Source organism: Rhyacophila brunnea, unplaced genomic scaffold (assembly GCF_057557595.1).
Source record: "Rhyacophila brunnea isolate RB1 unplaced genomic scaffold, BYU_Rbru_1.0 scaffold_3, whole genome shotgun sequence".
NCBI lineage: Eukaryota > Metazoa > Arthropoda > Insecta > Trichoptera > Rhyacophilidae > Rhyacophila > Rhyacophila brunnea.
The window spans coordinates 52,893,851-52,911,974 of record NW_028232965.1 but is presented as its reverse complement, the minus strand read 5'-3'; the positions used below and the strand labels follow the sequence as shown (position 1 = coordinate 52,911,974).

Here is an 18,124-nt window from a genome sequence, read left to right as displayed (position 1 = left end):
TTTGGGTTGTCATTTCTTGATATTTATAGGGATGACAGGATGACAATAAAATCCAATGTCCGAGCTGTCATATCTGAAAACGGCCCAAAAATAAAATGCAATACCAAATACATAACAGTCAATGTCTCCATCAATACATACGGTGTATAGTTATAAGCAGAACCTACAGGTGCCGGTTCCTCCAATATTTATTTCTCTAGAGTTCTCTAAAAAATATGTAATATTCGTACAAAGTTATTCATGTAAATTCCCTCACTTTTCCTGGCAACGAGAGATAGTAAAATGCACAGCAGTTTATTACAAGCAGTATCAAGCATACTTGAGTAGGAATATTTATTTGCACTGACTCCTGCAAATTTACAACCATAAATAAAGTTGATGATCCATCAAATAACCCATTGTCATATAATTGTTTAAAAACGGAAAAAAAAATAAAAATCAATAAGCTCGGTGCATTATTTAAATCCAATAAAACAAAATGTTGATTATTTTTGTATTCTACTAACCGAACTGCCACTGACTTGTATGATTTCAGACTTAGATATTATCAACTTCAATATGAAAATCAAAATTGGATCCCCATACATAAATTAATACATTATCCTAATTATTAGTCTGTCTACTTAATAATTACATGTGTTATATAATGTACAATATTAAATTCTTCCATTTGTTTTGTTATAGGTGCACATTTTCTCCAGACTGCCGTGAAAAAATTCGATGAGATGCTTGCTGTAGAACAAAGATTAGAAAATAAAGAATTTGACAATTTAATATTGAGTATATCTCAATTCTATAATTTCAAGGTGAATTGATTTTAGATGACTCCTTTAAATCTATTTAATATTTGTAACTAACAGCAAACTATGTATGTATCGAGATTACTAGGGCAAAGGGGCAATTTCCAGACGATTAAGCGGGGTACTCATCAGCGAGCCGTATCTGTGACCATTGCAGATACAGAAACCAGTATGAACGCCAAATAAAATAGCTTGTGAGCCTGCCGCGAGCAGCTCGAAGCGTGCTCTCAGCGATTGATTGTTTGTCGGTTTTTGCCGCGAATCAAAGGGAGGCTCGCAGTCGCTCGTGGATGTTGAATGTGATGCCCGTTATTCGCCGCGAACTGTGAAAATACTTCGATAGTGTTGTTGTACATCTTTTTACGTGAACATGGCTGCTAACTGGAACTGGGATGAGGAGAAATGCCTACTTTTAATTGATGTTTACAAAAATTATAAGAGGCATGGGACCCAAAAGAGAAAAATTACTCTGACATGATTCGGCTCAGGACGAACACTGCGGATACGGCGGCTCACCATTGGTGTACATGAAAATCATTGACGTCGCGTCCACATCTAGAGTTGGTTACAGTATCTGCAATGGTCACAGTTAGGGCTCGCTAATGAGTACCTGGCTTTACAGGAGAGCAATTTAATTTTTTTAAATATTGGTTTTGTCATATTTTACCACGTTTTTCTTAGCTCGTATTCTTGTTTGTCCGATGGTTGTTTATCCAGTACAAATCTTGCAATTTAACTAACTTCCCGACTAGCTAGACATTTGAAACTTTTAGAATATATCAGAACACGATGCCAATGCATTCTTTTAATACTTTTAAAAAGCCATCTTTAAGTAGAATTGAATTCATTTTCAGTTAATTCTGTTTTGTATGCAAAGTTATTTCGGAAGAAATCCGTATTCCAATCCACTATTATTGCTTGCTAAGGGGGTGGTCCTAGCAACTAAATTATTAATATATACGTGTGTTACTATGGAAATCAAAATGACATTTCAGTATTCTATATTTTTTGTTTGTTTGTTGCAAAATAGAAAAAAAATGATTTGTTGACAAATGCCTTATTTGTCCTAAATTATTAATACATAGAATTGTCAAATTTATAATTATGATTCAACAGAAAATTTTAAAAGTTCTTTTTATCTAGTAATTATTTCACTATAGATAAATATAGTCGCAGAATAACTTTTTGTTGACGCACTTTTAGGACATTAAAAATAACATAAACAATCTGAGAAATAACTAATTTTCGCCAAATATCTCTTACACACTGTGGCTCAAGATCCTCCATAATTATTACCTTACAAATAGTTGTTGTATTATGTACTAAAAAAATTGTATTAAAATAAAACACAATATACAAACATTACTGCATACTTGAGCGGTATGCTTGCACAAGTATTTTAACTGCACAAGCGATAATGAAAATGTTTGAATTTCTGTACATGGATGCGCAGGTTTAACTAGACATGTGTAGCAGAGCCAGTATGCAGGCATATAGTCATCATGTATACCGCTCAAGGATGCGGTCACATTTGTAACCGACATAATGCTAATTCCACAAAAAAGGACATTCTCAACTGATTGAAAAATACATTCTTACATCTATTTATACCAAAGATCACAATTATTCAGTGATTATAAAAAAATACATGGACTTGTATTCCTTTCAATGGAAGTTATTATTGAATGTTATTTAGACGTATTCTCATTTCATGTAATGGATGGCGTGTAAGCCCACTTATGTACATAAGTACAACTATGCATAGGGCCCAAAGAAAATTCTCTGTTCAAACAAATTTACCTTGCTTCACCGAATATTAAGATTAATAATTGTAGGTATGTACTTTATAAAATAAGTATCAGCAGTTAGATCTAAGTGAGAGTTATTTGAAAATCAATCAATCAAAACTAATGCAAAACTTTTGTTTTAGATATTTCAAGGATCATTATTGTACGAAATACTTGGAAAACTAGTCGACAAGATGTCTGAAAAAAACATTGAATGCATTTTAGTGGCTTTGCGAAATGTGGGAGCCGTACTTAGAAAAGAAGACCCTGCTGCTCTTAAAGAGTTTATTCATACGACTCAGGAGAAAGCTGTCGAGTTCAATGACAGTTCATCAGATGGGTATGTGAATATCTGTCTCGCAGATTGTTTTGTTAGGCTAAGGCCACATAGGCAGGTGCCTTGCTTGGTAGCTACGTGCTAGGTGACATACCCTAGCGAACTGACGCACACTATACTATCGCAATGGCCACGCTTCGCGCCTCGCTACGTGATTATTTGTCACCTCGTGAGTCTCCTGGCGAACAAACGTGTTGGTTATTTTTATTGTGTCACCTAGTGATTTTCCAAGATGGCGGATGTTTCTTCAGTATGACAAACGTCAAACAACGTATATTTTGAGGTTATGAATAATGACGCATGGGATGAATTGACATTATGCACCCAACAAGTTCGAATTTGAGACTTTATCGAAATTTTAAACTTAAATTCTCTGTGATAAGTAGCTTTCTGGTTAGTTTTGAGAGTGACATATCGTTATTGACTTGAGCGCTCCCAAATGTCAAATAAATTTGTACCTAAGCACGTAGCGTGCAACGTGGCAGTAGTGTTTTTAGTAGACAAGCATAGCACCTAGCTCAGCACTAACGAAGCACCTACCTATGTGGCTTAGCCTTAGAGTTTTATGGATGCTGTATCATTCAACCAAATGACCTGCCTATTATTTAATAGTGATCTTATCATTTAATATGAATCATTATTTAGAAAAACCTCTTTGATTATCTTGAGTTATCAATTCAAACAACCCCTATTAAATTCTTATAATGTAAAAATATTGAGTGACGATTTCTGTCTTTACTGAGTAAAATACTATAATATACATATATATATTTTAATTGAATACATATTATATGGGTACATAAAACGCCTTACACTTAAAAGACTAAAAATATAAGGGCTTGATCAGACAGAGAGCGGTCAGACGTTCTGCATTCAGAGTTCAGCGTTCTTTGTAGTGTATGGACTTCATCAAAACTGTGCACACAGCAGGCAGTCAGACAGCGCCGGTCCACACACTACAAAGAACGCAGAACACCTGACCGCTCTCTGTCTGTTCATGCCCTAAGCGACCTAGTAGGGCTGCAACTTGTAGACAGACATCATTGAGAACGTCGAGAAACTGAAATGTGTCTTTGCAGTAAGGAAGATAGAAGAGTTTTGTAAAGCTCTTCAACAGAATTGGAGAGAACAACAGATCCTCGTAGGAGAAGACTTGATATACCTCTCCATATCCAAATACTCAACAGGACAATGGATATATTGTACGACTTTTGACAATTAAAAATTTAAGATGGATCAGAAAAAATGCTTTCAACGTTTTGATAGTTCATTTTTGCTAAAAATATGCTTATGTAGTTTTATCTGAATACCACAGATCAAAATAGTTGATTACAAATAATAGTCACCCAAAGTGTCAGGACCTATGAGCCTGCTTCTGGCAACAATTTGCATATTTTTTTAAATGCGTGTGATCCAGAACAAAAACCGAATGGGAAGCATTCGTTCTCCGTTTTTTCGTCGATTAGTAATATAACTTACATTCTGTGGAGATGCACACGCTCCGCTCAGGACCGAGAGCAGTATCTTTTCGCCTTATACATTAATATTTTTCTCACCTAATTGTTTTCTGTTTAGGTCTCGTGTAAAGTTTTTGCTTGACGTAATGATGGCAATTAAAAATAACAACATGACCAAAATACCTAATTATGACCCATCTTATTCCGAAGAAATGAAAAAAGCCCTTAAGGGAATAATACGCAAAGGAAATTACGTTGTCCAGTTGAACATTAATTTAGATGACTTATTAAATGGTATGTTATAATTATTTTGTCCTAACTTTCCTTTTAACCAATTAGACACAATCGGCGCTAATATGATGCCGCTGTTGACTAAGTGATTCAGGACAATCAGCGTCAATTTGACACCGCTTGTCCTTAGTAAAAATGTTTAATTTTTTACTTTTAGATATTTCTTATAACCTTACAAATTTGCCTACATATTTAAAAAGATGAAGTGTTTCAATATCTACACAAGTTTTGATAAACATAGTTAAATTAATCATATACTAATTATAAAAGTTGTAGCAGTTTTATTTTAAACTCTTTGTTAAATTTACTACAAAATTTAATCTGGCTGTTCACTTTTTTCTCTTTTTCTGTCTGTCTCCAATCGATTAATACATAACTTAGAAACACCTCTGAAATTTAGCTATGTATTAGAAAATATCAGAAAAAGCTTTTGACCAAGTGGGATTGGGACTTTTGCCATCCTGCTAAGCTGCTGACCTGGGTTCCTTTCTTGGGGTTATTTCCTAATACACACTACAACTGAGTATCAAATTTCAATAGAAATTATTTTAATCTGGACAATCTCTCATCAGAATTATAAATGACCCTTCAAAGTTATTGTATAAAATTATTCAACACAAATTCTACGGGAGAGAGAGATATTTAGAGATTCAGTAATAACCGTACAAATTATTGTTGCAGCTGATGAACGGGGAAGATGGTGGGTAGTTGGATCAGCTTGGGAAGGGAACGTTAAACCAGAAAAGATTGCTGAAGCAAGTGGAAGTAATAGTGCTAATGATGTAGCCCATACCAATCTGCTCGAGTTAGCGAAAAAGCAACGAATCAACACAGATTTGCGGCGAAACATCTTCTGTGTTATTATGTCAGCTGAGGTAAAATTTGATAATCCTATCGAAGAATAATATGAATATCCATATTAAATAGCAAATGACATATTGTTTGGTTCTTTTTTTTTTCAGGATTACATCGACGCATTTGAAAAATTACTGCTTCTAGGTCTGAAAAATCAGCAAGAGAGAGAAATAATCCACGTTCTCCTATCATGCTGCCTACAAGAGAAGACTTACAATCCATATTATTCCATCTTAGCCCAGAAGTTTTGCGATTATGATCGAAAATTTCAGGTAAATAATCATGGAAAAAAAATTACAATTATTACACATGCATACACTTGAAGTTGAGTTACTTAACAATATCAATCTTTTTGTTTTAGATGTTTATACAATACGCCATTTGGGATAAACTGAAAGAACTTGATACTATATCTGCATTTCAAATTGCCAGCCTAGCTCAATTTTTGACACACTTATTCGTAGAAAAGGGATTACCGATTTCGGTTTTAAAGGTGAGTCGTAAAAAATTATCTTGAGCCAATACATTAATTATTTACAGTAAAAAATACTTAATAATTGTTACTAAATTAGGTATCGTCAATATGTCATCTCACTCACCTTGGGAATATTGACTCTTAGATGTAATGTAAAATTGAATCACCATTTCCAATATGTATAACCTAGACAGAATAGATATCTTAATTGACTTTATGAGGACTGGTTATTAGCCATTTGCTCAACTTATTGAGTCCATGCTCTGGATCCAAACACAGTAAATACACAACCTACTGATAAGTAGTTGACCATAGTAAAATCTGATCTATGGTATAATGAACTAACTATTAATAAAAGGGGAGGGTTCTCCAAAGGGTGTGGTGCCAATGGTTTTCATACACACTTTAACTAGAACTATTGGAACAGTAATTTCATAAGATTGTCTATTTATCGCGTTGTAGAGAGAATAAATCAATTTGCACTATTTGTTACAATTATCTAATCTAATATATAAAAATTAATATTTGTGTGTTTGTTTGTTCGTATTTAATGCGCAGCCATACCGTTCATCCGATTGCAATAAAACTTTGTAAACTTATTGCTTGCACTTGCGGGAAGAGTATAGGCTATACTAATATATAAAAATGAATGTCTGTCTGTCTGTGTGTCTGTCCCGTGTGCGTTCCAATACCATTCATCCGATTGCAATGAAATTTTGGTAAGTGGTTGCATGCACACCCATGAAGGTTTCTGAATTAGAAAAATCATCATCTTCTTCTTCTTCTTCATTATATTTTCTTTTATTCGTATGGTTCCTATACCATTCATCCGATTGCAATGAAATTTTGGTAAGTGGTTGTATGTACACCCATAAAGGTTTCTAAATTAGAAAAATCATCATCTTCTTCTTCTTCTTCATTCTATCTTCTTTTATTCGTATGGTCCCTATACCATTCATCCGATTGCAATGAAACCTTCGTCAGTTGTTGTGGTAACACCCTCAATGGTTTTTGAATTAGTACAACCATCTTCTTCTTCTTCTTCTATTCTATATTCTTCTATTCGTATGCGTTCCTATTCCATTCATCCGATTGCAATAAAATTTTCGTCAGTAATTGTGCCAACACCCGCGAAGGTTTCTGAATTAGTACAACCATCTTCTTCTTTTTCTTCTTCTTCATTCTATCTTCTTTTATTCGTATGGTCCCTATACCATTCATCCGATTGCGATGAAACCTTCGTCAGTTGTTGTGGTAACACCCGCAATGGTTTTTGAATTAGTACAATTATCTTCTTCTTCTTCTATTCGTATGCGTTTCTATTCCATTCATCCGATTGCAATAAAATTTTCGTCAGTAATTGTGTCAACACCCGCGAAGGTTTCTGAATTAGTACAACCATCTTCTTCTTCTATTCTATCTTCTATTCGTATGCGTTCCTATACCATTCATCCGATTGCAATGAAATTTTGATCAAGTGTTGTGCTCACGCCGCAAAGGTTTCTGAATTGTTACAACTATTTTCTTTTTCTTCTATTCTATCTTCTTCTATTTGTATGCGTTCTTATATCATTCATCCGATTGCGATGAAATTTTGACCAGTTGTTGTGAGTACGCCCGCAAAGAGTTCTGAATTAGTACAACCATCTTCTTCTTCTTCTATTCGTATGCGTTCCTATACCATTCATCCGATTGCAATGAAAATTTGACTAAGTGTTGTGTTCACGCCCGCAAAGGTTTCTGAATTGATACAACCATTTTCTTCTTTTTCTTCTATTCGTATGCGTTCTTATACCATTCATCTAATTGCGATTAAATTTTGACCAGTTGTTGTGCGCAAGCCCGCAAAGGTTTTTGAATTAGTACAACTGCCTTCTTCTTCTTCTTCTATTCGTATGCGTTCCTATACCATTCATCCGTTTTTTTGGATCCATCCGGAACTTTGGTGAGTTGTCGTGCGCACGCCTGCAAAGGTTTCTGAATTAGTACAACCATCATCTTCTTCTTCTATTCGAATGCCTACCTACACCATTCATCCGATTTCAATGAAACTTTGGTGAGTTGTCGTGCGCATGCCCACGAAGATTTCTGAATTAGAAAATCATCTTCTACTTCTATTCGTATGCGTTCCTATACCATTCATCCGATTGCAATGACATTTTGATCAAGTGTTGTGCCCTTGCCCGCGAAGGTTTTTGAATTAGTACAACCATCTTCTTCTTCTTCTATTCGTATGCGTTCCTATACCATTAATCCGAATGCAATGAAACTTTGGTGAGTTGTCATGCGCGTGCCCACGAAGATTTCTGATTTAGAAAATCATCTTCTTCTACTATTCGTATGCGTTCCTATACCATTCATCCGATTGCGATGAAACTTTTGTCAGTTGTTGTGCGCACACCTGCGAAGGTGTCTAAATTATTATTATATAAAATACAAAGTTTGTTGTTTGTTTGTTCCATCCAATTTTGATTTTTTTTTTACTACATATTAATAACATTAATAACGTTTTCATATTTTGGATTCGATTTTAATTTAGTGTTCTTATGTTTGACCTTTACTCCTATTAGAATTATTTTCATATTGCCATATTGTATTACAAAGATATTTTAATATTAAAAAAATAATTACCTATTATTATTTTTCAAATATCTAAGATAAATATAACCACGAAGCGACCCTGTGCGAAGCCGGGTACTTCAGCTAGTATACAATACAAATTATATACAATATTTATTATACGTAACAGATTCTCATAATTAAGTAATATATGCCCACTATGATATTTTGTATTCTGGGATAGTTGTATGCAGAACTTCGTCAGTAAAACAGTATTATGAGATAAACCATAAATCACTCATGTCAAGGATGAACAAAAAAAAATTATTGATTGTGCAAAATAAAAATATTCAATCAACAAACCTAATGAAATTTATCGGCAGTCATTCAAACATAACAGCTTGATATTTTGCCTCGAACATAATCACTAAAAATGGAAAACCTTTCAATTATTGAGAATATATGAAAGAACATGGTAAAATGCTCCCACAATATCTTAAAAATTTTGAAAAAGAGGAAAAAATTATTCAAATAATACAAGATATGCCTTCGGGCTAGAAACACGGTGAAATATATAATCTCAAAAACTCAATTATAATTTTTAAACTTTTTTAATAGAATTTTTTCCACATGAAAAACTGCTTGTCACCTCAGAGAGTCGAAGAATAATATTTGGGAAATTTTGTTATGCGTACATATAAAGGTTCGCTAACCCTGTACTACAGTACATATATTATGTAAATACAAATTCAGCGTATCATTTTCTAGAATTTGTCTTTGGCAGAAAAATATGTTTGATCCTGGAGCCAATCTGTTATGAATTCATTATTATTATTATGGTTTATTTTTTTATTTATAGGTGGTCCAATTTTCTGATTTGAATAAGCCAACTCTACGATTAATGAGGCAGATATTGCTGGCAATCTTACTTCACAAAAACGTGCAGACTTGTTTGGAAGTGTTCCAAAGAGTTGCGGTTTCGCCAAAACTTCACCTCTTCAGAGAAGGGTTAAAACTGTTTATCAACCATTTTCTAATCAAACACTCGGAGAAGAAAGAAAATTTACTAAACAACGAGCAAACAATTTTACTGAAAGAACGTGCATCTTTGGTTGAAAAATCTTTACAATCTGATTCTAAACTGCAGTTTTAGAATGTTTTTTAAATATACAATTTACCAATTAGTTTTTGTTTTATTTCATCACATTTTTTCCTCACTTGACGAGTTTATTTTTACAATTAATGTTTTATCTTTTATCCATAAGTAATCCCCCAAAATGATTATTTATGGATATTATTTCCAGTAAGTAAAACAGTGACTGATTTTGAATTTCGAGTTGTTTTTTTTTTGTTAAATTGAGCATGAGGTGCACAATGAATAAAAAAGTGTCAACATAATCACCATGTAAATAAATTCAAATTAAAAATCTGTTGTGTAAATTTATTCCTACCGTTCAGCTCGGTAACCATTGCAGATATGATAAAAAATACCTGGATAATATAAAATGAAAGATTTATATTTTTAAACTTTTATTAGAAACATATTGCAATAAACTGTCTGCCATGATAGCGGTTGTAGCACATGTATGAGTGTCAATTTTTTTTATGTTACTGTACATTAACACTATGTACATATTATCTCCACTTCAGGGCTTGTTACTTGCACTAACACCGGCACGAGTAAACGGGCCGAATATTAATACTTATTACTAACTCCGCATGTTGACACTACCAGTATTAGTGCGAGTAGTGAGTAATAAACCCGGTCGCACATAGAAAATCATTTCGACTGGGATATAAACTAAAACAAACGTGACTGTCTCCCACACACACAGACAGGACAGTGATGTGTCATGGCTTGCCAAACCGAATGAAAAAGCAGCATGGACACGTCATGAGCTGATAAAACATTTTGCTATTCTATCTGCGCCCCTTGTCAAATAAAATTTTATATAATATATATGACAAGCAGATTTTTTTTTCCACCAAAACTGACACTGTACGAACATAATATATTTTGCGAATGACAACAAAATAACATCTACAAATTTAATGTGTTGCAGTCGAGTTGAGTTTGTATGTGCGGCCAGACTTAGTGTAATTATTTTGACCTAATATGACGAGCATTTACATGTAATTTACAATTTTGCTCCCTAACACAGACCATATAAATTTTTACTGGTGAAGTTATTATAACTAACTCCCAAAGTTCTTGAAAGAGGCTAGAACCCGCCTTGGGTTAGGCAATTGATGATGATGATAGAGTTATTGTATCATTCTATTCAAGAGGATTGGTTATTAGCCATTTGTTTAATTTTTGTTTATCGAAAAGAGCAATAATAATTATTATCTCGCACATTCACAATAGCTATATTATAGCCTAACCATTAATAGTATTATGGCTGCAGACATATTAACGGTGATCCTTGAAAGCACGAATACCCCTGAAAAAAGACCGTAGCAATGCATCTCCTTTTCCCATGTCCACCCCTTAGTCGGAGCATGAAGCAATGCATACAGCTCTATAAAATTGCAGCCAAGCAAAGAGATTTGACTCCCAGAAAGGCATAATAGTTCCAGAATATTGTTATCATGAAAAATAGTTTAATAACCGCTATTGGTAATGTGCGGTCTGAAGTTATTTTTATTAAAGACAATTTATGCATAAACTAGCTGGGCCAGCTGGCTCTCGCTAGGTCTTGCAGACGGCTTGGCGTCCTAATGACATGGTGTTGGATTTTAATATAATTGTAAAGTATGTATAGACGGCGCCATAGTTTTCCTTTCGTGATGAATTTTCATTCACGTCAGACAGTTTGACATTTCGCTGATTTGTCAGTTTTGCAATTTGCATGTCGTCACTGCCAATACAAATTTGGAGTCATATGCGAAATCTATTCTAGAGTCTGGCCTTCACAATATCGTCTTGACACCATTTCAGGCTACTAGGCCTAGCAGAACAGCTGGCAATCACCGATTGCTACCACTGACATTTAAATTTTAATACAATATATGTGCATTTAAATATGATAAATAATTATACATCTTAATCGTGATTATCATAAATAGCAATCCAATATAACGCGAATATTATCGGGTCCATTTACATAATAGAAAAAGGTTAGAAGCATAAAAAATTTATTAAAACATTATTTTGTTTTATTGTCTTTAAAAAATAAATGCTTGCAGCCATATTATAATATTTTAAAAATCATATTTTGATTTAAAAATTAACCTTAAACAATACAGTTTCCCGGTGCGGGACATTCATATCGAGACAAATGTTGATAAACAATAAAGCAATACATATTATTATATCTGAGTATTCTAGACCAATTCTGATAAGAATAGGAATTTATAAGACCTAAAGCTGTGGAATCAGCTTAAAGAGGCCTTCATCCAGCAGTGGATTGATACAGGTTGATGACGATATAAATGGGTAGGTATATAAAATCACAATTTTTTTTTTAAATATAGCAGTTGACATGCTCAAGAAGAGTAGAATTATGTTGGGATAACCTTCATCCAGCAGTGAATTGATCTTGGTTGATGATGATAATGACGATATTATGAATGGGTAAATATAATATCAGCAATTTTGATAAATATAGCAATTCATATGACCGACAGAAATGCAAACAACTTAAAGAGGCCTTCATCCACCAGTGGATTGATTCAGGCTCATGGGCAATATAAATAGATATAAATTAATAGCAATTCAAATGACAGAAAGGAATAGAATCAGGCTAGGGAGGCCTTTATCCAGCAGCGGATTGGTTCAGGTCGATGTTGAAAAAGATGATAGAAATAGGTATAATATCCTTTAACCGCTAGTAATAGAATCAGGTAGCGAAACCCTTCATTCTGCAGTGGATTGATCCTGGTTGATGTTGATGATGACGATATGAATATGTAGATAAATAGGCATATCACAAATTTGTTTAACTGCTAGTAGTATGATGACGATATGACTAGGTAGATAAATATAATATCACCGATTTTGATAGATACAGTAATTCAAATGACAGAAAGGAGTAGAATCAGGCTAGGGAGGCCTTTATCCAGCAGTGGATTGGTTCAGGTCGATGTTGATAAGGATGATAGAAATAGGTATTGAGAAACCCGGGGTTCCAGCGGCTAGCTCAGGTGTCCATCGAACCCCGGATTCACAAAAAAAAAGTACGATATATTTGAGGGTGGAATTAAATAAAACCACGTCTGTCTCGTGTAACTTGGTATTCCTTATATTTTACACTTTCTTTACATGTTTAGGTTTTTACAATTAGTTACGCAGGTCCGTATATGTCGGAAAGGGGACGCTTACTTATTTTTTTATTTTTTTAAACTTCGCGTACCCACGCCATTAGAAAAAGGGACTAGTGATTGGCCAAATCTTGATCGCATGATCTTTGATTCGGCGAATCACGAGCCTGACCCTGGCGCCGGCGCGCGAGGATTTCACGCACAATGCGCGGCAAAATTTATTATATTTTAATACTTATATTTAGTCTTAAAATTATCGCTTTCATCCATCATCATTTATATTTTTTAAATTAAATTAAATATATCTTAATTACACCTCCGCCCAATATGCGATTTTCACACACCGGACGAAGGCCTTTACTTATGATTAAAAAATACTTACGTGGTTGAGCAAGGAATCAGATTAGATGTTTTATGAAGCCGTTTCTAGAGGTCAGGGTTACGTTTCGACTTGAGCTACTAAATGATTATTTTACACCGGGAGAAGCCCGCCTGTAACAGGGGTGTATCAGTATAATATCACAAATTCGCTTAACCGCTAGTAGTAGAATCAGGTTGCGGAACCCTTCATCCAGCAGTGGATTGATCCTGGTTGATGATGATGATGACGATATGAATATGTAGATAAATAATATATTATCACCGATTTTGATAAATACAGCAATTCAAATGACAGAAAGGAGTAGAATCAGGCTAGGGAGGCCTTTATCCAGCAGTGGATTGGTTCAGGTCGAGGATGATAGAAATTGGTATAATATCACAAATTTGTTCAACCGCTATTAGTAGAATCAGGTTGTGGAACCCTTCATCCAGCAGTCGATTGATCCTGGTTGATGATGATGATGATGACGATTTGAATATGTAGATAAATATAATATCACCGATTTTGATAAATACAGTGATTCAAATGACAGAAAGGAGTAGAATCAGGCTAGGGAGGCCATTATCCAGCAGTGGATTGATCCTGGTTGATGATGATGATGAAAACGAAATGAATATGTAAGCTCAATCCAAGCAATTGAAGATCCCTTGTCTACTAATCCGATTGTCTTTTCTGTTCACAGCGAGTCCGCAATACTGAGACAGCGTCACCCCGAGGTGCACTTCAAGTGGATAAGGGGACACACCGGGATAGAAGGAAATGAAAGAGCTGACAAATTGGCTCTGCATGGTGCCTCTGAACCCAAGTCCGCGATAGCTTATGACAAATTTCCTCTGAGCTACGCGAAAATTACAATTTCAGATATGGTGAAAAACGAATGGAACTCACGATACATAAACTCATCGACAGGGGAGTTGACCCGAAAGTTTTTACTTTCGATTTCAGCAGCACGAGACGTCAGGGTGCATAAGGGGCTGTGTTTTGAGTTGACTCAGATTCTTACAGGTCACGGAGTCATGCGAGCATACCTGCACCGGTTTAAAATAACATCTGATGGAAAGTGTCGGAAGACATGACAGAAAGGAGTAGAATCAGGCTAGGGAGGCCTTTATCCAGCAGTGGATTGGTTCAGGTCGATGTTGATAAGAATGATAGAAATAGGTATAATATCACAAATTTGTTTAACCGCTAGTAGTAGAATCAGGTTGCGGAACCCTTCATCCAGCAGTGGATTGATCCTGGTTGATGATGATGATGATAACGATATGAATATGTAGATAAATATAATATCACCGATTTTGATAAATACAACAATTCAAACGACAGAAAGGAGTAGAATCAGGCTAGGGAGGCCTTTATCCAGCAGCGGATTGGTTCAGGTCGATGTTGATAAGGATGATAGAAATAGGTATAATATCACAAATTCGTTTAACCGCTAGTAGTAGAATCAGGTTGCGGAACCCTTCATCCAGCAGTGGATTGATCCTGGTTGATGATGATGATGACGATATGAATATGTACTTACCTGGTTTCTGAAAACCATTCCTACGCTGAAAATCATAAATCACAAATTCCTATTACGAGGCCATACACACATGGAGATAGACACTGACCACTCTATAACAGAACGTCAAAAAAGATGCTGAACGGTATGCAGATTATTACTCCATGGGATCGGGTTCAGTTTGTAGGGACATGTAAAAGATACAACAGTTTAAACGTGACTTCCGTGGTTAATCCTCTAGTCCAACGTATTGAGTTATAATGGGAATTCGTATAAATGTTATTGTTTATTTGAATAATTATAGTTATCTATAGGTACTTGCTATACATGTGAGTTATTATAGTCCTGTAGATCGATAAATCATTATAAGCCGTAAATAATATCAGCTGTCGTTTTTTACATAAACAACTACTTACCTAATGAATGACGGGTACGTTTTTAAAAGTGGTTTTTTTGTGATTGTTGAGTTTTATAAAATTGTGCTGGATTCAAATTGTAGCTACTCAAATGCATCCGATAATTAAATATGTGGTGAGTAAATTAAAATAATATAATTTAGTAAACAAAGCGTAATAAATACATTGTGCCAAAAGACTTCTTTCCGTCAGAGGTGTAGAAACTTAACTTAAAACAAAAAACTTAATTCATGAAAATATAAATAAATCAGTTCTAATATGTTTATCGGTTAATCTTACGAGGGTGGGTCAATAATTCCTTAGAAAAAAGCATTAAAACAGTTTTTATTTTTGTATTTTTTTTTTATTTCTCAACATAATCTCCTTGGAGCTCAATACACTTGGTTAGACGTTTCTCAATTTTTTTTAAACCGTCAGAAAAATAAGTTTTCGGAAGGTCCTCAAAATAAGCATTTGTCCGATCGATGACTTCTTCATTTGAAAAAAAACGTTGTCCACTTAGCCATTTTTTTAAGTTTGGGAAAAGGAAAAAGTCACTGGGGGCTAAATCTGGCGAATACGGTGGGTGGTCGACCAATTCGAACTTCAATTCTTCAATGTTAGCCATTGATCGTAAACATGTGTGAACACGGGCATTGTCCTGATGAAAGAGGATTTTTTTCCTGTTTAAATGAGGCCGTTTTTCTTCAATTTCGTTTTTTAGCTGGTCCAATAAAGATGCATAATAATCCCCTGTTATTGTTTTTCCTTTTTCCAAATAGTCAACGAAAATAATTCCACGTGCATCCCAAAATACAGTAGCCATAACCTTACCAGCTGATTTTACGGTTTTCGCCTTCTTTGGACATGGTTCGCCTTTCGCAAACCACTGCTTTGACTGTTCTTTCGTCTCGGGAGTATAGTGGTGTATCCATGTTTCATCTACAGTCACAAAGCGACGAAAAAATTCATCCGGATTGCGTTGCATGAGCGACAACAGGGCTTTAGAGGCCACCACCCTATTGCGTTTATTGTCGACTGTGAGCAAACGCGGCACCCATCTTGCAGAAACTTTTTTCATGCCCAATTTGTCATGTAAAATAGAAATGACGCTACCTTTTGAGATCCCTGTAACCTCAATTATCTCACTCAACTTTAATCTTCGGTCACTTAACACCATATCGTGGATTTTATTGATCATTTCTGGTGTAGTCACCTCTACAGGACGTCCTGAGCGTGGTTCATCCTTTGTTGATGTACGACCACGTTTAAATTCATTTAACCAGTTATAAATAGTTGCAAGTGAAGGAGCAGATATGCCGTGAACTAAATCCAACTCATTTTTTATTTCCTTTGCTGTTAACCCTTTTATATTAAAATGTTTAATAACAGCTCTAAACTCAATTTTCTCCATTTTTGTAAACAAGCAAATTTTTTTTTTAAATGTACGAAAATAAAAAACAACAACCCGACCAATCTGATTGAAACTTCGCAGCATACTGAATCGGTAGTGCCGCTGCATGAAAACAAACCGCTTACAGTACTAGTCGCGCCACCTGTCGGCTTTTCTAAGGACTTATTGACCCACCCTCGTATTATGATTAGTTTGTGAAAATTGATTGTATATCGGTTAAAACCAAAGAGACTGAAAGACAGGAGGAGTCCAATCTCTTTGGTTAAAACGCATTTTAAATTTAAAGCGGCCATCTTTGTGAGTGTTGCAAACATTGTGAAAAAATAAATTCTCCGATATAATATCAGTTGTCAATAAAGTCACGTGTCGATTGAAAATATATCGAGAAATGAACAAAAATCACTGAATTGGTATGGAAACTAATCATGCGGGTGTCAACTATGACATAACCATTTTAAACGATCCGAGAACCGATTATTTTTTTAAACCCATCAGACATGACGAATAAGGCACACAATCGCTCGCCAAAACGGGAGAAGCTGTAGGATAACAATATAAAGACTAGCTGAGTCAGCTGGCTCTCGCCAGTCTGTCTCGCTAGGTCTTACAGACAGCTTTTCGTCATAATGACTTGGTGTTGGATTTTAATATAATTGTAAAGTATGTATAGACAGCGCCATAGTTTTCCCTTCGGGATGGATTTTCATTCACGTCAGACAGTTGAAAATTTAGCTGATTTGTCAGTTTTACAATTTGCATGTCGTCACTGCCAATACAAATTTGGAGTTATATGCGTAGTCTATTCTGCAGTCTGGCCTTCTCAATATCGTCTGACACCATTTCAAGCTGCTAGGCATAGCAGAACAGCTGGCAATCGTCGATTGCTACCACTGTCATTTTAATTTTAATACAATATATGTGTAGGTATGTGCATTTAAATATGATAAATAATTATACTTACATCTCAATCGTGATTATCATAAATAGCGATCCAATATAACGCGAATATTATCGGGTCCCATTTACATAATAGAAAAAGGTTAGCAGCATAAAAAATAAATTTAAACATTATTTTGTTTCATTGTCTATAAAAAATAAATGCTTGGAGCCATAGAATAATATTTTGATTTTAAATATTAACCTTAAGCAATATAGTTTCCCGGTGCGGAACATTCATATCGAGACAAATTTTGATAAATAATAAAGCAATACATATTATATCTGAATCTATTCTAGACCAATTCTGATAAGAATAGGAATTTATAAGACCTAAAGCTGTGGAATCAGCTTAAAGAGGCCTTCATCCAGCAGTGGATTGATACAGGTTGATGACGATAATGACGATATAAATGGGTAGGTATATAAAGTCACAAATTAAAAAAAATATACCTAGCAGTTTACATGACCAAGAAGAGTAGAATTATGTTGGGGTAACCTTCATCCAGCAGTGGATTGATCTTGGTTGATGATGATAATGACGATATTATTATGAATGGGTAAATATAATATCAGCAATTTTGATAAATATAACAATTCATATGACTGACAGAAATGCAAACAACTTAAGGAGTAGAATCAGGCTAGGGAGACCTTTATCCAGCAGTG

The 18,124-nt window shown here is 34.8% G+C and overlaps 1 protein-coding gene across 2 annotated transcripts in view; it reads left to right on the top strand.

Annotated features, from left to right (window-relative positions):
* Nucleotides 1–9,745, top strand: part of LOC147068548 (nucleolar MIF4G domain-containing protein 1) — a 29,194-nt gene extending 19,449 nt beyond the window's left edge. For both annotated transcript variants that reach the window (XM_085953375.1, XM_085953374.1), the window contains 7 exons: nt 685–806; nt 2,731–2,927; nt 4,500–4,675; nt 5,354–5,547; nt 5,635–5,799; nt 5,889–6,020; nt 9,421–9,745. In XM_085953375.1, coding sequence (XP_085809501.1) covers nt 685–806; nt 2,731–2,927; nt 4,500–4,675; nt 5,354–5,547; nt 5,635–5,799; nt 5,889–6,020; nt 9,421–9,714 — 1,280 coding nt within the window. In that variant the 3' untranslated portion in view covers nt 9,715–9,745. The remainder of the gene's footprint in view (nt 1–684; nt 807–2,730; nt 2,928–4,499; nt 4,676–5,353; nt 5,548–5,634; nt 5,800–5,888; nt 6,021–9,420) is intronic.
* Nucleotides 9,746–18,124: the final 8,379 nt, after the last annotated feature.